Source organism: Pyrgilauda ruficollis, unplaced genomic scaffold (genome assembly GCF_017590135.1).
Source record: "Pyrgilauda ruficollis isolate IOZ18807 unplaced genomic scaffold, ASM1759013v1 scaffold15, whole genome shotgun sequence".
NCBI classification, from domain to species: Eukaryota; Metazoa; Chordata; class Aves; order Passeriformes; family Passeridae; genus Pyrgilauda; species Pyrgilauda ruficollis.
The window spans coordinates 8,734,659-8,761,267 of NW_024513654.1; the positions used below are offsets into that span (position 1 = coordinate 8,734,659).

Below are 26,609 nucleotides of genomic sequence, written 5' to 3' on the forward strand. Positions count from 1 at the left end.
TCCACTGAAATTTTTATCTGGTTACTTTTAGGTTTGTTTGTTTCCCACTGGGCTGTGTGTGGCTTGGAGACTTTCCAAATTCTTTTCTTATAAGCTTTTCTAGGCTATTGGCTTAGGATATGGGCAAAACCCTGAAGATATTCCAGAACACATTCTTTTCTACTTCTTTCTAGCACACTGTGCACCCCCCAATTCACACTGGGGTACAGACTAAGGGACAGAGACCTGAGGCAACCCATTCCAGTGGCTCATGGACAAAAACTGCACGCTTCATCTAAACCCAAAAATTAATTAATACTCTAAGTTAATTTTCTGAATGCCCATGTCCCATCACTGCACTCACAACAAAGAATTTCTTCCTAATATCTAATTTAAACATGCTCTCTTTCAGTTTGAAGCCATTCCCCCTGATTCTAGTAATGCCATGCCATAAGAGGAATGTATTAGCTTAACAGAACCTGAGTATTTGCTACAGAAAAAAAAAAAAAAAGTCATGAAGTATAGGTAGGTCATTTGTATGTGAGAATACTTAAAAACACTTATTACGAAAATACTCTTACCCACACCCCCAAAATCTTGTGTGACAACAAATTACAATATATAAGGCTGGGTACCTTATTGCTGAAGCAGCAAACTGGGATAGGAAGACCTGTCCCTATTATGCCACTGATTTCCTTAGTGAGCCATGGCCACCTACAAAACCTGTTTCTCCTTTTATTCCCCATCTCCAGAACATTTTATTCACAAACACATGGCCAGGGAATTTAGGTCATACAAAGGCAGTAATTTAGCCCTCTAGCTATCTAAATATATGATCTCTTAATATATTCAGCCAGATTCAAAAGAGATGCTGCTTTACCTTTCCCAGACAGTAAAATTAGAAAGAGTTAGGCATTAATTTGAAGCACAGAGTTGTTAGCATGGCATATGACTTCAAGCATATCAGCAAATATATATTGTGGGAACAGCCACTACATTGAGCAATGTTCAATTTATCATTACCTTTTCTGTATAATATTGATGTGGAGATGGTCCTCCAGTGTTTTATTTTCTTGGTTCCAGTAATTATGTAAAACATTGTGTGGTGTGTATTGAAGTATGCAGAAATTAGGAAACAACTGCCAGTCTGTGCTAATTATATTTCTTGCAGTTGTATTTATCTAATACATGCTGATTTCTTGGGGTCTGTACTTCATGATTATTCTTGTAACTAAACAAATTGGGATGATGCTGAGGCTGGGATAATGCTAGACCCTTCTACCCAACAGTCACAAACAAATTAAATTCACTGTAGGTCTATCAATTACGTGGTTTTAAACAACATCCTGAGAATTGTCTACTGAAAGCTGCTTCTATGCTGGCATTGCTTTTGGCACATTTACCTGACCTGAGCTTAAATCCTAACCTGACTTTCTTCTAGATGGGTGACTCAGCTCAGCATTTTTGTGGAAGAAAAAGGAAATCCAGTGCCGTTCTGACACACAGAAACATGCTATCATGGTGTTCAACTACATAATCCTTTTGTCTGAAAACAAGAGCCCAAGTATATCTCAGAAAGATCATATTTTTCATTTGGCTTATGGAACACTTATAAACTAGGACTCCTAACTGTGATTCCCAAATACAAAACAAAGTCAAAGGTTACAGCATATGTTTTTGTTTCAGCTTCTCCAAATTACTTGCAAATGTATTCAAACACAATATGAGAAGATACTTTATTTTATTGAAAATAACAGACTACAGGGTGCTGCAAAAAAGGCTGGGGTACCTCAAGCATAAACATGGAAAGAATACGTTGGTTTAGAAACCCATAAATCCTTATTTGAATCTGCCAACCTGAAAGCCAAGTAAAGCCCGAAAAAACTATTTTTCCTAAATGCTATGTCTGATTAAGCCATACTATTAAATGACAGCTGAACTTTAACATTAATATGATATTATTTAAATAACTGCATGATTTTTTTTACACTAAAATGATGAATGATTTTCGGACAGCTCAATTGACATAAAGCAAGAAACCTCTTTAATGAGATTTGACAAAATGGAGACATATGCAGAATATTCGTTACAGCTCATGTCGCAGAGCCCTTCCGGGGGAGACCTGGGTTTGGTTGGTGTCTTTTCTTTGCCTTCATTTTTTTTATAGTTTATTTTGATTGTCTACAGCCACTGAACCATCCCTTTCAATTGCCACTTCCTTCCTCCATGGATTTTGAATTTAGCTTGTGTCATTTACATATTATTCTTAATCAGAGAATTTTATATGTTATATTTTGGAGTTGGAATTGTAAAAGATCTGTGGAATGAAGGCATCAGGTTCAGTCACTTTAACCTTTGCCAATTTGGTGTACAAGGAACTAACAAAGGTATTTTTCTGAGGAGACGTATGGAGAAATAAAGCTTGTGCTAAAGAACAACTTATAAAAATTCCAGTTTCCACGTATCCTAAGCCAAGTGACAAACCAGCAACTCTGCTAAAATTTTCTTCTCTTTCTTTCCTTTTTTAAATAAGCAAAGTGCATTAGGCAAACACACAACATAAAAGCCTGAGGCAAGGGTAATTTCAGACTGAACTCTTCAGAGGATGCACTAAACTCCTTTAAAACTGTGCTTTCTTAGCACCCAGCACTGCTTATTAGAGGGATGCTTTTCTTCTTTAGGAAACTGAATATGTACAGAAATACAGACATCACAGAGAAGCTCAGGTGCTGTTTCACTGGGTAAAGAACACATAACCAGAGGTGCCACTAATTGAAAAAAATCTGTCTGAGAATGCACTGATGCAAATTTAAGGGGAGAAATAATCAATGGATAACTCCCTCCCTTCAGTCCCACACAGAGTTTTAGGACATTCCACAATTTTCCTTTTCATATCACCTCATTTTGATCCCAGGGACAATTTTCATAACATTGAAAGCGTGGAAAAAACATGCTAAAACCACAAGGGCTGACAGTGTATCTGCCCCATCTATTTAGGCAGAATTGATAATTTTAACCTTTTCTCTGCACATGAATTTATGCTGCCCCAAAACATTTGCCAACTTTCTCATTTTAACAGGCAAAAAACCCCCTCAAAACACAGAAATCACTGAAGAATAGGAAGCATAGAAAATCATCATCAAAAAACCTTAATTTTAGAACATTTCATCCAAACCCCCCCAAACAAAGATGAGAAATCATTACACAAGGGCTGTCCTTCAGGTTCAGAAAACTCTTTCCATAGGCATGACAAAGCCTTCTATCATCTAAAGACATTGTACATAGCAGCCTGGGTAAAAAAAAAAGTCAGGGACAACAGCAACATGTTGAGATTGAAGTAAAATTGAAAATAAAGGCACGGGGGGAGAGAAGAAAAAAAGAAAGAGCAGAAATATCCCTACCTTGGCCTTACCTTCGCAACATTCCCGTCAAAATCCTGGAACTCTTCCCCAGGTTTGCATCTGTTTCTCTAAGCTGGGGAGAAAAGAGTCCCATTAAAGGTAAAAGGCAGCTGTAGCCCAGCCTGTACAAAGGACAGGGGTTTCACAGTCATCTGAGTCAGTTAGCTTCAGGGTTAGCACACAACAGGCTCATAAAGACACCAAAGCTCTGAAATTTAAAAATACCTTGTCTTGTTTTCACTTACATACATATGAAACCCAGGCAAGGGAAGTCATTGAGGCAACAAAGGTGAGTCAGGATAAAGAGCAAAAGCTTTACAAATAAAGGGTTGCAGGTAGAAGCTCTATACATTGGAATCCATAAGTCCCACATGCATGTGTATTGTTTGTGCACACTAGTGAAAGGATCAAGGGATGAAGGGACAACCATGTTCCTGATGCTTTATGAAAAGAAAGACATATTTTTCTTTCACTGTTTTTCAAAGATTGTAGTTTAAAGAAAGAAACAGAAATACAAAATATATCACTTTAGCAATTCTGTATAAAATAAATATGTCTATACTGCCCCTTAAATATAAAACTTGTACTGACCTTACAGCAGCCACCTCTGGCCTGGGTGCTCAAATGCTTTGTGAATATTATATATACATGTACAGAAGGAATAGCTGTACAGTAGATATGGTGGGTTTTTTAATGTAAGGAACTCTCACTCACTGAAACGACCATTTTTGTAGTTTATTAGGACAAAGGAAACCTACAGCTACACCTAATCAGCTGTCTTGTCCTACAGCTCTCAAAATATTGTAAAATAGGTAAAAAATGAATAGAGTAGATGAAAGGTTATGAAGCAAATGAACTTCATGTTTATTTCTATTGCTTTTTAAAAGGGATTAAAATGTCCCCTCTCTTTTTGTGTTTATTAGTGTCCCAAAAAAGGAAATCTAGAAATTAGAAGATAATGGGAAGTATGGAGTTACTTTCCTATCACCTCTTTTGCCACTGGCAGCTAGAAGAGAGACATCTTTTAACATTTTAGACATCTTGGAACCAGCAGAACATCAAAATCTACTGTAAAAAGATAATGTAATGATTATGACTATTTCAGCTATGAAATAGCAGGGAACACTGTTTCTAACACGCCCCAAAACACAGCTGTGTGTACATACATAAAAACATTCTTCTCCTTGTGAAAGCTGAATATTTACCCCACTGTTTCTAACACGTCCCAAAACACAGCTGTGTGTATACATAAAAACATTCTTCTCCTTGTGAAAGCTGAATATTTACCTCTTCATTATCAAATCAGATTGAAAGGATTACCTTCTTCATTGACTTCTTACTGAAAAAAAACTTTGTTGTAGTAGACAAAATACATCCTGTGTTACAAATCCATCAAAACAGTAACACTGCCAAGGAGAGTGGCAGTCTTCCAATAACAAATCACCTTCACCATAACAAACCACTATTATATCTTGAATATTTGAACAGCAGCAATATTAAACCCAGTCTCTATTCTGGAGCACAATACTGTAAATATTTACTGCCAGATTTAACGTTTATTACTGAAATCAGTAGGTGATGTGACAATCAGTGTCACATAACCTTTTTGCATAAATTTCCTCCTTATTCTTCTAAAAGCTATTATGAAAATACCAAGTAGAAGCTGGGACTGGATAACACCAATCAAGTCTTGCTCTTAGCAATATCATATTCAGTGGGAAGGCTTGCACTAACTCTCAGATCTCTGTAATTATGTGCTATGATGGAACAAAGATGAGTATTATATTCCAGGGAGGCCATTCCCTCATATTTTCCTGATTCATCTAGACAATTCAAGCTCCAGAAAAGCAGTTTAGCCCGGTTTGACACAAGTAACAGCAGAAAAAACGTCACAATAATTTTTAAAAGGCTCATTAAAAAGCCAAGTTCTTATCTATGCTAGAAGGGAATCTGAAGTACAAATGTATGCTTTACATTGGTCTTTTATTATTCATAAAGATGCATTTAACACTTGGGGCTTCTCCTCCCTTTTCACAGAAAAGCAGCGCTCTCCTTTTTACCATTAAATGTTTGATCCTAACTTTCCTCTCTTGCTGCAGGATTCTACCTGACAGCTAGAATCAGTGCTGATAGTTAGGAAGGGGAAGCTGAATCTTAGGGGTTTGACAAACTCCTCTAAGCAAGACGACCTCATGTTTTTACGATAATAAAAAACCCACAAAATAAGCAAAAGAAACATTAAAAAAGAAACAAACACGTACACACATAGTTGGAAGATCTCTAGCTACCTCCCAAGAGAATGCTAAGAAAACACCTTTTCTTCCTCCTCTGGCAGAAGGAAAAAAAAAAAACCCCACAGGAAGAGTTTCAAACTGTAAGTTTGTTTTCATTTAAAACTGAATTATCTGATTGCAGTTCTTCCACCATTTCTTTACCAATACCAGCACACCACAGAATTGTGGAATGGAACTGGTGGAATGTGAACCTCTTAACCAGCATGTGTTTCACAGCACTGTTGTAGTGAAAACATTTTGAAACAGGCTTTGATATTAGCAATGGTGGCTCTACATGGTTTTTAAAGATAATATTAAGAATAATAATGAGAAAACAGGAAGATGAACAAGATGCTGGCATTGATATCTTGTCTGCCTTAGACAAATTTGGAGGTTTTCCTAAAAGACATTGCATCTTTTAATGTCCTGTATAATCCAGTTAACCTATTTGACTCGTAGCAGAGCTTTTGTCCCTTCTCTTTGCCTTCAGAAGAAAATACGAGTTTTACTCTACAGACAGGAAAATTCATATATGTAAATTTAACCAGACCATTGAGATATTAACTTATTTATATTTTGCTTATAAAAAATAATTTTCCTCGTTTTCTCAACATTGAACTGTTAAAGCTGACCATTATACTCATGGTAACTATTTCATTCCAGAAAACAAGTTTATTCCCTGGTTGATAAGATAATAACTCCACATATTTAATGTACAGCTATCATGCATTTATAAAGCACCCTCTGTTCTGGTCTTTCAAAATCTCTAGAAAATGAAAAACTAGCTAAATTATCTAAGATCTCCCCTGAATGTTCATCTGAGCGTACACAGACAGCTGGAACAGGTAGAGCCATGTGGCTCCACTGAAGAACTTTTCTGAATTCCCTGAAGAAAATATTTTAAGTATTTTTAAATATTTAAGTGGCCCCTGATAAAAAACTTGGAGTTTGAGATCTTCCATTATGACAAGAGGTTTTTTTGCTGCATTTTGGTGGAGTATGCATGTACTACACTTTCCTAGAATATCCTTCTTATTTTTAATCTTGCTCTTTGCATCTTACAGGTGTTGCCTTCAAAGAAATTTGCTCCTCAGGTGGAAAGAAATGAAAAGAAAAAGTTATGCTAGGAACCATGAGCACACTGAGTGATCAGAACTACATCCCTGGGATATACAGGATGAGCAGAAAGGAATACATGGCATTTATCTCTATTGCCTACATTTTATTTGTCCAGCTATAAACAGAAAAGCATTTCAGACTCAGCAGTCACTGGGGATATAAGAAGTGGAAGTGAAATATGACTCCAAATTGCCAGAACAAAACTTGGTCAATCCTCACAATTCTTAGCTACATTTAGTGATCTAGCTATATTTAGTGTTTTAAAGTAGCTAATGCCCAGCACTTCAGAAAGCAACTGGTACAGCTGGCAGAAAATGCCACATTAATACTGTTATAGGAAGCTTTACTAATTAAAGCTATCCAAGTGAAGAAACTCCCCGTGACAGGTAAAGGAGTTTCTCTGAAATGCCACTGGTCAGTTAAGAGATGTGTGGGAGAGCCTGGCTTTGTTAAAATTGGACACTTGGGAAAGTATCTGAACAACAGGTGATGGACAGAAAGTCCTGGTTCTGTGAGCAGAAACCAGAGACAGAGAGGCTGGGTTCCCACATGGAAGGTCAGAGCACTTGTACACACCGGATGGGATGGGCTTCTGAGCATCTCCATTAAGTCTGCACGTGGAGCTGATCCCCATGGAAGCCACGGGAGCCAGAAGTGACACAGATCACAGATATGTTGCCTTGGCTGCAGAGACAGAGCAGCAGTACCTGCTCCTCACACAGACCTGCCCGAGGGGCTGTTGTTTGCACCTGCAGCTACACAGAGTAAGGTTGCTCAACTATTAGAAGCTCACTTATGATACTGAACTGTTTCATAGGAAGCTCACGTAGTCATTGGAATGGACAGTATAACAAACCCTTCAAAGGACAGAACACTGACCTAACTGTGATAGTGACAGAAAATTTGCTCCCAGCAGCAGATTTGGTGACTACAGTGTGACTCCCCATCAGAGAGACTTGGCAGGATGTGGCCTATGTAAGACACTTTGTAAGTTCTCCACTGCAGATGGTGATTATATCTCATCTGGATTGTTTTTGCATGCACAAAGAACTTGCCCAATGCAAATAAAATGCAGAATCAGCAATTACTTATTATCAAACTTACCCTTTCCCGAGCACGCTGGATCTTCTCTCTGTCATGGCTGAGGTTTTCAAGCATCTCCTGTCCAATCTGCTCTGCATTAAAAAATGAAAATGTAAATCATGAAAAATACAGCTTGTGACTGCAAGGCCTTAAAATGCCAAGTTAGATTCTAACAAGAGCACTTAACACATGTGGTAGCCTAATCACTCCTCCTAACTGCAAAGAGGAATACATCATTGTATTCAATTTTAAGTTTTTCAAACAACATAAAACTGAAGAAGCAAACCAAACCAGAAACTGCCCCTCTGCAGCCTCTTGAGATTGTCTACACCCAGGGAATTGATGCTGACCTCTGATCTGTGAAACAAAGGCAAGAAGACTTTCAGACTTGCTGTAGATGCTGGGTGCTCATACTTCCTATCTGTTCCTTAAGCCCAAGGAAGTCAGTAAGGCTTTGCTAAAACACCAGCCATCCTTGTACATCTAAAGACACAGAACTCATATTAGAAGAAAACCTCTCTCAGTGTCTCTCAGCATTTACCATTGATGCTTAAATGAAAGCTTTTTCAGGCTCAGCCCAGTTACTGGTGCCTGCTTTGCTCCACCATGGACTGTTCCTGGCTGGCTTAGAGATAGGCTGTAATCTCCTGATGTTTTCAACAGCAGACAGAGACATTAATTTATAGTCCTCACCGTTTGTTTACACAGGGCTTGCTTGTTTCCGCAGCTCACGCTGAACCAAAGGTTGCAAAATTATAGTGGAGAGGCCTCAAGATATGGTACAAAGACAACGGAAGATGCCAAAACTTTACTCTTCAAACAGCTTCAATCAAATGCTTCTCTAACACTGAAATATTAGCAGCAAGTATAGAGAAGAGATTTTAATCTTCAAAGCTCTATAGAAATATTAAGAAACCCTTCCTGTATTTCCCTGAAGGAGAAAAATAAGTTAAATCATTCCCATTTTACAGATGGGGAAGCAGGCAGAAGGAGCTGAAGCAGCTGTAGCTTTGCCTCAGGACACACAGCACGTGTGAGACAACCAGCATTTCTGTGCACATTCATTTAGGGTACTTAGCAGGCTTACCAGAGATACAAACCAAAACAGTAAAACTACAAAAACATGGCTTTTCCCCCGCTAAACAACAAAAAAAGTGCCTTGCTTTTGTTCTGGTGAGCGAGTGGGATCCTAAATGTCATTATTCAAGGAGCCTTCAGAAATGGATCATTAAAAAATCACCAATATGTTAGCAAACGTGATTACGATTTTTTAAATAGATACAGTCTATTTTCAAGGAACAATCCAAAGCAGAATCACCTCAAACTTTAAAAGTTTGAGACAAGCAATGTTATTTTTAAATCCATTTAACACAAGGTACACAGTCTGCCAGATAAAGTCTGAGGAAATTCATTACATATATATTTCTCTATCAGTTGCCAAGTATAGTACAAGTAAGATAAATATTTCCTCTGACCACAAATTGACATCCTCATTATGCTATCTTGTCCCTCTTGGCTCACTGCTCTTTACTTTTAGCTGTATATACAATGCCTCCCAAAGGTGAAATGTGGTAAGATACATGGTTTTGGAGTTTAAAAGGCTGCACAGTGCAGTGCAGTTACACAAATGGCAGCCTCAGAAAGTGATTCACAAGAGCCTTGCTTATGTTTGCATGTCAAAGGACTTACAGGATGGAACTATACTGAGCTTTTCCTCATTAAAGCACTCAAAATACTGTAATGCACAAACAGAAATATGTGTTCAATATAATCCAGGGGAGAAAAAAAAAAAAAAACAAAAACAAAGCAAAATCTCTTAAACATATAATCCAGGGGAGAAAAAAAAACAAAAACAAAGCAAAATCTCTTAAAAGAGAGGGGGAAAAAATCAACAAATTGCCAACCTAGTAGCATGAGGTGAAATGATAAAAAGTGTATTTAGTGCTAAAAATTACATGTATGTTTGCAAACATAAAGGAGTATGAGGTATAGATCTTCCTTCAAAGGAATAAGTATAAAACACATGGCTAAAATGGTTTGGTATCTCATGAACAAAGCTCAAAAATATCTTTGTAGGGAACAGGTTTTTTTTTTTATTACACCAATTTTTAGGCAAGTTACTGTGGGTTTGTATATATATATTTTTTTTCATCTTCTTCCTGTCACTGGCAAGTTCACACTCTTAGCTTTTTATAATGATTGAGTTTATTTTCCAACCATCAATGTGACAGCAGCATCAACTGTAAGTGAGGGTAAAACACCGTCACTTTGACGAATAGTGTATTTTCCTCTCATTGTCGATGACTGAAGACATCAATAAATAAGGAAGGAGAGCATGTCAGCCAGAATATCACAGAATGAATTGTTGATATGACACTTAGGGATTAAACCTTCAGCCATGAAGTTCAACCTAGCAGAGGGGTCTGAGAACTGAGATAGTTGCGTTTCTTCCCAGCAGCCTCTATAGATAAATAATTGGACGGATCATCAATTTTACAGGAGTAGCTTTACTCTACATGCACTTTCGTTGATGATCTTTGGCCTTTTTTGGGCTAAAATAACAACATAAGTTGAACAAAGAGATATGACGGAGATAACATAATCTCACAGTAAGTTTGCAAAAATAAATTGACACCTTTATCCTCTTCATATCCTCATTCTACTCAGAAAATTCACTGATGACAGTGAAACTTGATTTTTAGCTGGAAGGTCAAGACAGTCAAACAAAAATATTATTACATAGAGAAAATAAAGACTTCTCAATGAAGACATGTCTCTTCACTTGGTTTGCAACTGAAAGCACCTGGGACTAGGAAAAATGTAGCATGAGCCCACAGTACAGCTAATTACAAGCTTGATGTACTTGCTTTCTAACATTTTTCAGGTTTCCCCACAACTCTGATGTTTTCCTTCCAGTTAAAACATTCATCTATGTGGCAGATTCATGTTTTTAGTGCAATGGTGCTGTATGGATCTTCCCAGCCTACTTACAATGCAAGTCATTGAAGAAGCTACTACAGTTATGTGAAAAGGTCAGGTTTGTAAGATATACTGTAGTGCAGATGCATGAATTAACACCAATACACAAACTAAAGGGTGTTCCTGTTGCCAGTAATGGTGTTATTTCCACAGAATCTTAACAATGTCAATTATTTGGGGATTATGCCAACCTTTCAGTTGTTTTGTATGGACAATGTTTAGTATCGTGCAGTCCCAAGTCCTGCCAAAGACTGAGTGGTGCTGCCTCTTCTAAATGAAATTCCCACAGAGATGCATAAAATTATGTTTTAAAATTACAGCTAAACTGTGAGAAGCAGAAGGGTGAATGCATTTACATCATTATTATCTGTGTACTGACAGAGGGCAGGAATATTCGATAGAGCAATTATCTCAGTCTTAAACAATGCTGTGATAGCCAGAAAAAAAATATTTCTGAAAAAGTACATAATATTAACAAGCATCATCCTTAAATGGTGAATGCTAAAATCCACAGCTCTAAATGTATTTTGCCCTAAAGGTTTTTTGAACAAAGAATAGGAAATCATCCTCTTTAGTGCCAAGCACTTCAAAAATGCCATGTTGTGAGTCCAACACAAATGGTGCCTGGTTCTTTTAGACTATGTTATGCAAGAAAAATATAACATTTCTTATCATTAAACACTTAAATTAATTAGAGGATGAATACAACTTTCCTCACTTGAAAAAAAACCCCACCAGCCCCTCCCAAACATAAGAAATGCAAACCTAACTTCCCCCTTCATGTGTGCACAAATTGGCACGTGGCTTTCAACAGCCATGTTGAGATAAACCCAAAAGACAATGATCACTTCTAGCTATGATTTGCACTCCTGAATAAGCCCTTCCTTTGGAATTTGCTTGCAACCTGTATGCAGTATTTATACATACAAATTGTAATTATTTCATATGTAGTCCACAGAGTTTGATTTCTAATACCTTCCACAGAGTTTGATTTCTAATACCTACACACACATCAAGAATGCAAAATAAGTTGTGCTTGACTGGTTTCTTTTACTTTTTTTTGCCTCCAGCCATTTAAGAATTTCTGTACTTTATCAGCTAAACTGATTCTGAAAGAGCTTTTTCTAATCACACAAGTCAATAATACTTTTTTGCCCTAAGAATGACTAATATTTTTACTCAAGAGACAGGAATGACACAGAATGAGCCTCTCCAGGCTTTAGGATAAACAAACACGCACTTTTATGAATTTTGAAGATAGACTCCCCATTTTTCTTTTCATATGAAAAACAAAATAATCCAACATAGTTTATAGAGCCCTTTTTCTCTCAAAGTGTACCCTGTGTGTTTGCATATATATGTGTGTGTACATATATATATATATATGTGTGTGTGTGTGTGTGTGTGTGTACATATAAAAGTGTCATAAGATGTAGCAGATATCTTGATATGATTTAAAATAAAATAAAAAAAAAGCTTAAAACAAACAAAATCACAGAAAGGATGCCTGGAAATATGATTTGCTCAATCTCATCATATATACAATGCATGCATCTGAGCTATGTAATTAGAGGTTGGAAAAGACAAATTAATTTACACTGGGAAAAGCAGAAGATCATGTTAGAAATCGAGATGGCTGTTCTACAGAATCATGAAATACACTACAAAAACCAGAGTAGTGTTGACCAGAGTAGGAGTGGGGAACAATTCCAGCCTGAGAGCCTCAGCCCTGCCAGTGAGCAGTGCCATTTGGGGAGTGCAATTGTGTGTGGTCTTTGCACAGAGACATCACATGCTCTGAAGATGTAGCAAAAGCTTATACAAGATTTTCGGAAGCTATGCTGAAACACAGGCTGGGGCTTTTTTTTTTTTTTTTTCCCTAAAGCCACTCCATTTTGGACAGGTTAAAAGTTTTGATTTTAGGAGACTAGGATAAATCATCAACAGCAGCGTCTGGGAAAAAATACTAGAAAGTGTTAAAAGCTCACTGTTCAGAGGTGACAGCAAGCAGATTTACAAACTTGGAAAATACAGGTCGCAGGAGTTGAAGAATTTGGGGTTGAGTCGAACACCTTATGCTTCTGACAGCAGAAAGTTAATAAAGAAAGTGATGACATATCTTGAAGTATAGGGACACAGGTAAAAGTCCAATAAATTCCCGAGTTCACAGCTGACATATATTTACAATGAACAGCTGATATAATTAGAAACAGAAGGATTTAGACCATTAAGGTTATTAAAAAACAAGTACAGGGTAATACAGATAAATGAAGGCTAATGTAACAGCCATAAGCCAATGGACAGACAATTTGTAGAGCATTAACAGAACAGGGAAACATGAGTTTCACTCAAATGCCTCAAGAATCCGCCATGAAGATGTTAATCTCCATGCTGTTAAGTGGTCAATTAACACAATAAAATAAAAATTAGCTACTTTTCATAGGGATTAGTTGGATTCTTCAGCAGAAGAAAATGCCATACAGGTGGAAAGAGCACTGACAATCCACAGCATTCACCAAGGACATCCAACACTTCCAGAGCTGTCAAAAGTACAGTTGCAAGAGAGGATAAAAGAAGTTGCCCAGTCTTACTGTGGAGGCAAGTAACATCTAAAAAAACTTCCCAAACTTCCAAAGTCCAAGATGTCCAGCAAAGTAAAAAATACAAACATTTTTCAAATGAAAAGGTCTCCCTATAAGCTATAATGGATGTTCATGAAATTATTTTTATTGGCCAAGAGCAAAAGGGGTTCATTGAGACTGAGGTCAGAGAAGCCAGAAAGAAAAACATCCAGAACACCTAATCAGAATTCAGTCTTTGTGTTTTGTTCAAAATAAAGAAGAAAAGATATTTGAGGAAGGTGCCACATGCCTTTAAGAACAAACTGGGAGCATTTCATAACCAACGCCTCCCATGGTCCAGGCCTGGTTTGTCCTTCCCCAGTTAAAAAAAAAAAAAAAAAAAAAGGCAGATAAATGAGAAGAAAATAGGATAAAGAAAGAAGAAAGATGACAGACCTAGTAACTTCACCTCCAGTTGCTTTTTCCATTTCTAAAGTTTCATACCTTTTCTGAAATCCTAACTTACATCAATCTGCTGGTAAAAAACAACTCATTTCTCACTAACTGATGTATTTTTTTTCTGTCTACTCCCATCACCAACCTAGCTGAGCTCCCTTACTAACATCCTCACAGCAACATTCACAGGAGGTGGCAGACTTTGATTCTGCTGAGCACTTGTCTACATTGCAGGCTGGCCATTGTTCTTGCCATGCCCCAGCCCAGCAGTGCTTGTCTGCTCCGAATTCCTCCCATTGCATCTTCCTCCCCTACCCTCTTCCTTCAAGTAAGTTCTAAGGCAAAAAAGACATCTTTCCTTAGTGCATCAATAAGTAAACAACTTGCTGCCCCCCCTTTCAGTCGCTAATAATGTACACAAAGTTGGGAGCCAACCCTCAGTGTCTTTTGCTACTTTTTAAGTGTTCCCAGGATGGAAGAAGCCCCTGCTCGCTCTGAGCTTGGTGCAGGAATGGGTGATGCTTCATGGCAGTACTGCCAGTCTTGAACTTGTCTGAAAGTGGTTTAGCAGGGGAGAGTATTAAAAATCCTGATTGCATCTAAATTAAGTTGCAGAAATACATCCTCTAAAACTTGAGCCACAAACTGACATTTAATTAAACTTGTGACTCCAAACAGCACTGAGATGACACAATGGTGATCTTTGGTTCATCTAAGGCTATATTCATAATCATTATTTAATCAAAAGTGCTCCATCATCTACCCAGTTTGCTATAAACTTAGAGCAGTACAAATAATTACTCTGGACTCTGTATTACTGGTAATTTTAAAGACTTAAAATGTTCAGGTAAAACAGAATTAAACTCCTGCACAGTTTGAGGCTTGTAAAGTTGGCCCTATTTCTAGAGCTGATCCATTCTTAAGCAGGTAAAACAGACTTAAACTCCTGCACTGAGCAGTTTGAGGCTTGTAAAGTTGGCCCTATTTCTAGAGCTGATCCATTCTTAAAGCAGTAAGTGCACTTCAAGACATAAGAGTGAGCACAAAATAGATGAGACAGGCTATTAGGCAACCAGCAAACAAAAAAAGTTACATTATGTTTTTAAAGGAGAAGAAAATGTTTCGAAATTCATGAAGAATATTCATTGAAGAATATGTTTTAAAATGGAAGAGTGGAGTGAGAATTTTTTTCAATCTTATTTAACTACATAACCACTACATACCACAGTATATGACATTTAGGTAGAAGAGTGAAGAACAAAAACTGCTAGTTAAATCTGTAAGCACTGGAAGAATTTATTAATTCTTCGAACTTATTCTTTATGATCCACTTATGCAGCTTAAACTTATCAATAGTAACAAGAGTGTTTTGCACATCTGGACATCAGTAGACCCATGAGAAGAGTATATCCTTCAACTGTTTCAATCTGAGAAAAGGCTCCTTGAAGCAAAAAAGCAAAGTTATGATCAGAAGGCAAAGCCAGAATCAAACAAAATTACATTTGGGCTTGTTCAGGTTTCTCCCAACATCCTGATTTACCAGATTTATCTTGGATCTACAGGTCAATTAGAAAGTCAGGAAAGCTGGCAATATGAACAAGAAGTCTGTGCCTGTTTGATCTCTAATACTTCCATGCAGCTAAAGAGTGCTTTAACCTTTCTTGCACTGTTCAGAAATTAATTTCAAATGTGAATGGAACTATCTCCTGCTGTATTCACATTCATATTTAAACAACAAAAACCAGAAATAAAATAGCACCCAGACTTTAGAAAAATAAAACAAACCAAGAAGCTGATTAATAAATAATGCTTAAACACATTGACCAGAAAGTGCAGCGGTCTGTGCATAAATAAAGCATTCCGTAAACAGTGTGTGTATATAAAAATATAAATGTATAAACTTTCTTAAACATGGTAAAGCCCACGAAGCAGGTGAACAGCTCAGCAACCTCAGAGCTGGCTTCAGTGCAACTCACTCTTTGAATACGAATTAGCAGTGGGTAATAGCAGCATATTTATGAGGCCTTTTGCCTGGTCCTTCTCTCCAGTGAATGCTGTATTATTCATTGCGTGTGCCCTGACCCCAGTGCGCTCCTGTTCTGACAAATCATACTTGATTAAGACAAATCTTTATTAGTTAGCTAGTCAACTTCCCCATTTATCATTTGCAAATCCCATTCTCTTTTTCAGGTACAGTAAAAAAGTAACTGAAACCAAACCCATTTTTTCTCCGTGTAAAATGAAATGCTTGTTACAGCCAGTAAGTGCAAACTGAAGCCTAGAAGTCAGTAATAGATGATAAAATAAAGCTTTAACAGGCATAAATTACAAATGGGGCAAAACTCTAACACAACAGTGTACCTTGGATAGCCTGAAGAAACATTAATTAGCTCATCCTTTCAATGTTTCCCATTTTTTTCACAAACTGAATCTCTCAAAATCTAAATGCCTTAAAAAGAAATGCATTGCAAAGTTGGAGGATGAAAGTACTAAAGTATAAAAAATAACAAAGAGAATCCTGAGGAAAGTTATTGTTCAAAGTTGCTACCAATACTAAAAAAAAATCCTTTAAAAGGAAGAAAAATGAGTACCAAATTACTAATGAAGATTCATTTTCCCTTGAAAATGCAGTATCTCTCCAAAGAGGTGGCAATTTGGAGAGGAAAAAAAAAACAACCCTCTCAAGACAATGTTAGAGAATTTATTGAGCAACTTACAACCAGAGAACCACGTGATGTGCAATGCACCACAGTTTCATCATCACGGTGGCTTTGCCTGCAGAGAAGAATGTTTCTTCTACCAGGACTCTGGAGATCTGAAGCAGCTACTTGGAGATGGAGGGACAAGGGACAGAGGGAAGGGACAGGGTCTGTAACTTATTGGGCTGACTGCAGTTCCAGTTCCAGCCCTACTCCAGAATTTTATTCTCTGGAAGGATCGCCAGCAAATGCTCACTTGGCTCTATTTTTGTCTGGTGATGAACTTAAGTAGATTGTGCATTTTATTATATTTTGAATTTTGGTTTTCTACGTTGTGATATGTATATCCATCAACTAGAATCTGTGTTCATTTGAAATATACAGCAATTAAAAAACCTGCACCAAAAGGACAAATCATCAAGAAAAACATCTTGGTGCTCCTTACCCAGCACACTTGTTACAGTCTTCCTCCACTTACAGCTCCCATCTCAAGCTATATTTCCTTTGTTTTTTGTTTTTCTTTTTTTTTTCTCTCTCTCTTTTTTTTTTTTTTTTTTACCCTGCAGGAGCAGTGCAGCTATGGATTCTGCTGCTTTTTCACACACATGAGCTAAGTGCTAGTTATTTCCATCTGCAATGTTGCCTTTGATTACACACAGAGTAATGCTGAGAAAACCACTGCCTCACTAAATCCACAGCAAGGTTCAGAGGGAACAATGAAAAATACTGGATGGCCTTGCAAATCAGTGTTATCAGGAGGTATACAAAAGGGAAAGAATCCAGACTAATTTTAAAATCCTGGTTGAATTTGCAGCACTGTGTGTGTGTGTGTGTGTGTGTGTGTGTGTGTATATATATATATATATATGTATATGTATGTATGTATATAAAATTCAAAAGTCTGCACTCTTGTACTTGAAAAACAATGATATTTCTTCTGGAAATTGCTGAGATGGAAAAATAGACTATCCCATAATGGAAGCACTCCTCAGAGCAGACTCATATTTTAAGGATCAAGTTAAGCTCTTCAGGTGGTGTTTCAGAGGTTGACTTACATGGGACCTTTATTGCATAAAGGCACAATTTGTTTCTAAGGCATCCCTGCTAGGAAAAAATTGTTGAAAAACCTGATTTTTCAGTAAGTGCCTAAGATGACAAGTGTGATTTCTTCTAATGGAGCAACCCAGCAACACCTATCAACAGTTCTGGCACCTGTACATTAGACTACCACTATATGAATTGATTTAGGGTAGACCTGGAGATTACTAAACACAAACTGCTCCAGAATAGAGCAGTTTACTGCATGGGGCAGCAGCTTCTGCTTGGATGCTCCCAAAGCAGCAGCCTGGAGTGCTCCAAGTGCCATCCTAGCTACTGGAAATGTCCTGGGTCCCCAAGGGTTTGGGTCAGCATTAGCAGGGAGGCTGCTGCTTGCTCCTGGGTGCTCCCTGAACTGCAGCTGGCACAGACATGGGCACTGCAGGGGCCACGGAGCAGTGCTGCCAGCTGAACAGCCTCTGTGGGGGTGTCCCAGGCTTGGGTGACATCTCCTCTCTCTCCCGCTCTGCCAGACTTGTCAGCACGCAGGACATGCTGCCAAAGGCACAGGGGGTTTGCTGTGGGATGTCATTAACAAATTTGTGGGACTTGTTGGCAGGCCACTGTTGGACTTTATTTGTGTGGATGGTCTGTATGCTGCAGACAGAATGGATTTAGTGTGTTTTTCTTTGCTGTACCTTAATTCTTGATTTCTAGAAGACAAACATGAGTAAAACACTATGTCTAGCAGCCCTTAGCCCATACAGTAAAGAGACAAATATCTGGATTTTCTGTCATGCTCAAAGATCAAGAACACAGGGAGGCAAGGTCAGATTTGAGAAAGGGCCCTGAACTGCTGGGTTCTGTATTTGAAATCAAGTCATGCCACCTATGGGCAGGTACCATCCAGCCCAACATCCTCACTGACATTACAGACCTGAGTCCATGGCCACTTTCACATTTTACTGCTGTTTTGGACACCAGTAAAAAAAAATAAAAATATATATATATATATAATAAATTGATCTTTCTGCAATGTCTTCAAGCTATCTTTAATGTTGCAAGATAGGAATTTGAGAGAAGAGAATCGTAGTACTGTAGTACAGGCACTGCTGTACCCCTGCTTCCCTGGCTCTAAAATGGGTGTGAAGGAATCCACATTAGTCAAACAGTGTGTAACATTAAAATAATCATTTTCCTACAGAAGGCATTTAAATACTGCACTTGGCTTCCTATATATTCATTTTCATTACAACTACTAGTTTGAATACAGTTTTAATTGAAAGAAAAACCCTAAGATTAGAAATTATTTTTAAAATGAAATCTGAAGTGGCCCACTCTCCTCAACTACAGAACACTACATTTAATCTAATAAGGGGTTTTTAGATTATTCGAACCCCAAAATATAATTATCCCATGATCTATTGAATTGTTAAATTATTGCAGAATGACAATTTAATGCAAACACCCAGTTTACAAACATAACTTTGCTGGAAATTCTCAAGAAGTGTTAAACCGATGTCAGTGTCTCAGTAATTTCGCAGTTTAAAAACAGTTAGAAATGTAATGACTACACTGCACTTGATTAAAGCATTTACAGCTCTAATCAAAAACTGACAGCAAGATCAAAGATGTTAACTTAAATCTCTCTTCTAATTATGTTTAAAATGCCACACCTCAGGCCTGTCTCTCCTCTTCTTTTTCAAACCAAATTCTGCTTAAGAAAGATCTAACACTTCTTAACAGTTCATTATCCAATAAAACTATTCAAAGCTTAAAAGCAATCTACACAATTAGTCAGGACCTCAGGGAGTCCACCGGTAGTCTTTATTACAGGGCTTCATATTAAAACACCTTAATTATATTTGTCAAATGGATTTCATTAAAACCCATCGTCACTTTAATTTTCATATTTTGACAGTGCTGGCATAGCATTATTACCACCTGCCAAGCTACGAACTACAACAAAATTATCAAATTCCTTCAAATACTAAGCAGTTTCTTTTTGTACCTGACCAATGATTTCCCTCTTTTTGGTGAATGCACTATAATTAAGAGGAATAATTAAAATTTCATATTCAAGCAGCACACAGGCAAGTTAAATGTGCAGTGTATCTGTTGCAGGTGTGTAAATAAGAACCTATATGGATACCTGGTTGCCAGGAGCACATAATACAAAGGTAGGGCACATATACTGAAATGCTTCTGAATAATAAAGCCAAGACATCAAACAGAATGCACTATTATTTAATCAAATGACAACCATGAGGATTTGAAAGCAGAGGACATTTTAACTTCTACTCATTATACTGTCATTTCAACACAACAGATCTGGGGATTATGACCATATACTGCAACCACAGTTTTATTTTAGATTTAATCCATGGAGGTTCCACTTGACTTTAGACAATCACATCGAAATTTAATTAAAACAAAATTTTTCATCCTCTTTCATACAGTTAAGTACTGTAACAGGGTTTCTGATATTTAGGATACATTTCCAATGCAGGACATACCAATTGTTGTCTGATTTTTTTCTTAGTACTCAATGCCACAGCAATTAACCACTTCAGATAATTACCAATAATATAAATGGTAGGTACCAGCATCTGTCATGCAACACAGTTTGGGCTGTTAACATCATCTGGGATATAGAAACAAATTGTGTCTTCTTTTTTGTTATCTGAAATACTGTACAGAAAACTGAATTTATTGTTATTGTGCATATATTTACAGAGCTAAATTCAAGCCTGATTAACTCCATGCTCTTCAGTGAACATGTGTGTGAGATGACTTTGGCCCACAACAGATAAAACAATGGCATGCAGATTGCAATGGGGAAAAGAACAGAGAATTTTCCTTTCTTCCATATAATCATAGCAAGAAATAAGAAATTAAGAGGTTTCTGCCATATGTCTAACACACTTCACTGCTTTGTACAAAGGTCTCAAGAGTAATGATCTCCGTGTGTTATGAATATTTTAAGACTTATTAAATGTTCTTGGATTATTTTGAGTAAAACTATGGGATTCTAAAGAACTGGTTTAAATGACAATCAAATATTATTCCTACTTAGGGTGAAATAAAAATTTTATAATTATTTAATGTATTATCAAGGAGGAAAGCTTCAACCTCTTTCACACCATATCATAAGTTTTAGAAGAGGAATTGCTGAAGATGTGCTGGGGTCTATTTTATTTAATTTCTTTTATTTCTTTTCATTGCTTTAATTGCTTTTGAATTACAAAGAAATAAAGAAAGAGTACTTACAAGCAAGGGACTATGAGCAGATCACAGATCTCTTATTTGATTTTTTGGCAAGTCATCTTATTTCTTTTATCCTATTTACTCTGTCTGTAAAACAGGGGTAAATAATGTTTCTACTAGAATTCCACTGAAACAAGCAAATGCCCACATGCTGCCTAGCTTCTGTTACTAGGACATCTTACAGCAAACAATCAGAATTTTCTGGCATCTCTTGTTCAACTTCAAACTATCACGACAGCCTTGGGGGTTTCTCTCAGAAACCCCCTAACCTAGAGACAATCTAGGAGAAAAGCAGTGTTTTGGAAATCCCAGCCCAAACCAGTGTAGGCTTGACCTGGTGGGAGCCAGCTCCTCCAGCTAAACACTAGGATGGATGGAGGGACAGGGAAATTTCCCAGATGGGGAGCTGGTGGGTGAGAGAAGCTCACACGTGCCTTTGGCACAACTGGTCAGGCTTTCCCCCTTGAAATCTTCTCCTCCCTCTGCACCCAGGCTCCTGCCCTTTCTGGGAGGGCTGGCTTTGGTTCTTTTCCCCCCCCACAGATCTGCAATTGATTTATGGCTGGAAAAATCTCATGCACCAACTCAGTTACTATTTAATAAGGGACAGATTTGCCTCCCTGCTACACTGCTCTCTCCCATCTCTGTCACTCCTCAGCCTTCAACTCAAATTCAACACAACACAGCAATTCTTTGTCCCCCAACATGTCTCCACACCATCTATTCTCATGACTTGCAACATGATTGTCTTCCTTTCTACCCAGCCTCAGCAGCTTTTTTTACTCAGTTCTTTTTTTTCCATCATTGCATTTTGGACAAGCTCTCTGATTCTTTCTGCATTACATCAATAGGAAACAGACTGGTCCCAGCCACTCCTTTCCTAAAACCCTCTTCTAAGCTCTCACCCTTTATTTATATTATCACACACTTTTGTTTTAGCCTTGACAAAAAAAATCTATGCACCACCTACAATAATCTAGAACTTTGCTACAAACACTGTTTTTCACTATCATACTGGTCTTTTTCTGTCATGCCACTGTCTCTCCCCAGTTCAGCACATGAAACAATAGCTACATTCCTTTTGTAGCCAATCCCTTCATGGTCTGACTTCTCTCATTGTCTATCAGCATATTAATTCCTCTCTCAGCTCAGATATCATTCACCTGTTAAATTTTTACTCAAGCATTTCTGCACTTTATCCCATGCTGCCATGACTGAAAGGAGCTGAGCATAAACAGCTCATCACCTCATCCCACTCTTGCAATCTCTGGTCTGGCTTCTCTTGTCAATTGATATACCAGGGATAATATTTTCTTCACAGTCCATGGAAATCTCAGGCACAACCATAGCCTGTGTGTTAGCTGAATTTCTAAATGTCTAGTCCCAGATGCGTAAGCAATAGCAGAAAATCGAGTGAGCCCATGAGAGTATCATCCACAGGGGAGGAGGAAGGTACAGTAAGAAACAAGTTAGCACCACTTGTCTCCAGTGTTTCAGAGCAGGTGTGACACAGGGATTGATGATGTACACTGCATTACTGTGAGGTTTTACCTTCCTAAAGCAAACACTATCCCCCACAAGCTATCAGCAAACAGAATGTAAATCTTGTTGTCACGAGTGAATAATTTATTAAATTGACACTATTACTAATAATTACAGAAGATGTGCCTGTTTTTCACTCCTGACAAACAGGAAGCCAGCCATGTTTCCCATTTCAGCAACGATACACAAGGAACAATTCAAAGTGATGCTCGTCCCTGGCTGGCACGTATTCTTTACCATTTGAAGTTTATTTGATACAAATGAGGGTCTACAGAACCCTGCTGACATGAAGTCACAAAGAGCATATACATTTATGAATACTGCATTTACTGCACTCTGTATGCGATGTTTGTTAGGTCTCGGGGCTGAAATCACAGCTCTGAATCTATCTTGAAGATGTTAAGGATGCGTTGTGAGCTTTTGCTTTCTCTCCTCCTGCCCCCCAAACAAAACAAAACATCACCACAGCCTTCATGGCTTTAATTATTAAGTTTATATTTTCTGTTTTATCTTAAATCCCATAATGGAAGCAACCAGGTTTTTTTTCTGTCTCCTTGTTTCTTTCTTTTTTTTTTTTTTTTTTTCTGTAATAGTACACACTCTTGATGTAGGAAGGAAATGTGAAGACAGAACAATCCAGCTGGATTAGACATTTTTGAAACCTACTGCCAGCAGTGAGCTGTCAAAGCCAGCAATCAAATGTAACCCTGGCGAAAAAGAACTGGGGACTGCTGTGAGGAGATTTACTTAGAAGAAACTCTCAAATAGTGCTTTTATGTCCTGATTCTCCTCCCCTGAACCAGTTTTATACCTGCTTGTTGTCTCCCCCACCTCCTTGCAGCTACACCTGGTTTACAGTCTATGGTAGGAATACTTTCTCTATTCCAAAATTAACTATTGCATTCCTATGGCCTCAGTGCAGAACACCTCGACAAATACTTGTTGTTCTCCTCCTAGATCTTAAAATCTACAAAAATGTGGGGTAGCTATTAATACAGAGATCTCTACAATATGTCCAAGAGTAAAAAGTCTTATTACCATTTTTTTTTTTCAGCTCAGAAGCTGACAAAAGAAGGATGTCACCAGAAGTCAGAAGGGTAAGAATTCACTATTCTGACCTTACTCCCACTTTTCTACAAGACCATAATTATAAAAAATTTATATTCCATCTTTTCACCAGAAAGCTGTTAATAAGTATAAGGACAACTTGGTAATAAGCACCATTAAAATTAAAAGACACAAGAAGATATTTTGCTGTGGCAATGGAAAGAAAAGCAAGACAAAAGTTAAAGAACTGACTGGAACATGAAGACAATTTAGGAAGTGAATCTGGGATACTCAAGAACAGGGTCTCAGACAACCAGTGGGGGAAAAGCAAAGACCAAGACTAGGTTGACTAATTATTACAACAGCAAGATCCTTACATTACAAAAAAAGGTTTTTCTGGATTATAAGAGAAACTACTACAGAACAGGAGAGTAACATCCGAATTTTGGCTATATGTAGGCTACCAGCATGCCTGAGTCTCTCTCCACTATAAAATGAAAGTAATGATACTTAATTATTTTCTAGCAATGGCATGAAAATTATTGATTAATACCAATTTTTAAGCTTTAAGAACCCTCTGGTTCATGCAGAATCTGAATTTCAATCCAACAGTCAAGGAAAAACTAGAATTACAAGAGTGTCCAATTTGTGTGATAAGCATATTCTTTCTGTTGGAGAGAAAATTGCCTTTAAGACTGGAACATGAGGAGCTACAGAAGCCACTGTAGGTCCACATACTGGAAAAATTTACAAAGAGTCAATTTAAGAGTTTAGTTTCACAATTTGTGATTTGAAAACTCAGTGCCACCTTAAATTTTAACCAGTAGAGAGAATTTATAGAATACTGGCTACTTTCCCTCTTTTAAATTGATCAGCCATTACAGTTAACAACCTTCCTACACCACAGGAATAAACAAAGGATGTTGTATCTATTCTAATTTAAAAACTCTTATCATCATTAAAAACACAGATGATTTAGTCAGAAGTTCCATCTATTATGTGCTGTAATGATTTAATAGTGCCAATTAGATCTATAGTATTCTGAGACATGGAGGAGTTGCAGCTGGAGTTCTGCCGACCAGTCAACCAATTTTCAAAGGATATTCAAAGGTCTGCACCACTCTATTCTAGATAGAAGATTAAATTGTAAAGGAAAAAAGAAGCAGGATTTCAAAACAAGTATTCCAATATGACAAATAACTCTTCTCCCTGGGCTTTGCTTTTGTAGAAAAGAGAAGTATTTCACCCTCCTATTCCATAAGTAGCTGGAAATGCTCTGCATATTTTAATAATGACATCAAATAACTTGCTAATTCAAGATACTTTAGCCAGCCATGTGTCCTAGTGAGAGACAATGCATGAGCCCTTTAAAGTATCTACAATACAGAACATGTTCCTTGATAATGTCATTAAGCCACGATGACATGTAGCAAGCAATTGCTGGCAAAGGTCAATAACCTGATCCATTTATACAACGAATGCCTGTTAAAACAGTGTTTAAAGAACAATCAAATGATTGATGACCAGAAGCTCTGCGTTGGCCACGATGTGCTGGGTGCACACACGGCATGTTCTGCAAGCACTCCGCATACCTCTGCTGCTGGGGGGGGAAACTGTTCTGCCAGAAAACAAACCAAAATGTTTAGACAAAAATGCTGACAACAGTAATTGAGTAAACAGAGGTCTGAAGATGCATTTGTGAGCACTGAGCACTAAAAATGTGATGCTGATCCAATTGATTTGAAAATAAGGTGCTCTGGAAAAAACAGACTGCAAGCACCCACTAAGCTCCATGTCACAGCCCGGGAAAAAAAACAGAAGTGACCATCCCATAGATCTCTATCACTGATTTCTAAAATTCTTAATTTTTAATTTAAACTGATGCATTAAAATGCAGCTTGATTTCATGCACATTTCAATTTTGCCAGCTCAAAAGCCATTGTCAAAATTCACATGTCCAATTTGCTGTGTTATTTAAAAAGAGGGGAGAAGGATAATTTCCAAAATATTTTTGTTGTTTTAATCTGTCAACAACCATCATTCTGTCAACAGAGTGCTGCACACTTCTTTGAATTTAATACCCTTTTCTAAACAGTAATTAACCTAACAGCTTCTTACAAGTCATTTCTCTGTCTCACCAGAAAAGCGTGGTGACCCGTGTGTTCTGTAGGACAGGAATGCTTCCCAAAATTGTCATATGGTCCCCACACAGAATTAACTCTGTCATTCTAAAGTGACCACATTTCACTTTTCACAAACAAGAGTGATCTTGAAAGTCATATATATATATATATATGATATGATCATAGAAGTCATAAAATAAAAATGATCCATCCAAAGCATTTGATATTCTATAACTGTAATGGTTCTGGCTTTCATGAGATAAACACGCTGGGACCACATTGTGCCGCTGAAGTGCACCCTTCAATTAAAGAGCATTTCTGCACACAAGCCAGTTCCTCATGGAGGTGTTGATTATAAGTGGCATTCATCAGAATCAATGGTATAAAAATAAGCTCCCTGCCATTTTGCTGCATCCATAAACAGGTGTGGCCTGAGCTTTATTAGGTGCCCAGACAAAACGACATGCAAGGACTGTATCTCAGCATGAGTCACAATGCAAAATTACAGTTCTGTGCTGCACTTGTGAGACTTCTTAAAATACATTTCCCAAGTCAGGGGCAGCAGTCAGTGTTGTTGCTTAGCACAGTCAGGAACTGGATCCACCCCTTCCCGGGCCCTGAAGAACTCCTGCATCGTGGTGCAGCAGTCAGACACGATCCATGACTGTTCTTAGAGCACCACCTTTCCTACAAAAGTGTAATTTCTGCACGGCACAGTGAGCAATGGTATACTGGAATTATATTTAAAAGCATTCATTTGAAGAGTCATCACTTCTTCCCCAGAAATCTCCCACCAGCCACAAAACCAGCTGAAAAAGGGCAGAAAACAGTTAAAGCAAGTTACACATTGATTACTTTTCCATCTTGCCCTCTGTGCAGATGGAAGTTCAGTCTGCTCCTTAGCACACATGTGCCAAACAACTGATAAAAATGGATGCAAGTATTTTGGAAGCTAGCACCAACTGATCTACTAAAGGGATCTATCCTGTTTCCATCCTGTTTGGCTCTGTACTTGAAGCCTCTTCGGCCTACATTGTTTTAA

At 37.7% G+C, this 26,609-nt stretch overlaps 1 protein-coding gene across 4 annotated transcripts in view; it reads right to left on the reverse strand.

Moving 5' to 3' along the window:
- VTI1A (vesicle transport through interaction with t-SNAREs 1A) overlaps nucleotides 1–26,609 on the reverse strand; it is a 267,292-nt gene that overhangs the window by 103,645 nt on the left and 137,038 nt on the right. For 2 of the 4 annotated variants that reach the window (XM_041461587.1, XM_041461585.1), the window contains 2 exons: nucleotides 7,877–7,947; nucleotides 3,392–3,453 (listed from right to left, as the gene is read on the reverse strand). In XM_041461587.1, the coding sequence (XP_041317521.1) occupies nucleotides 3,392–3,453; nucleotides 7,877–7,947 (133 nt within the window). Of the gene's footprint in view, nucleotides 1–3,380; nucleotides 3,454–7,876; nucleotides 7,948–26,609 lie in introns of all 4 variants that reach the window. The other 2 variants (XM_041461589.1, XM_041461588.1) reach the window with 1 other exon arrangement.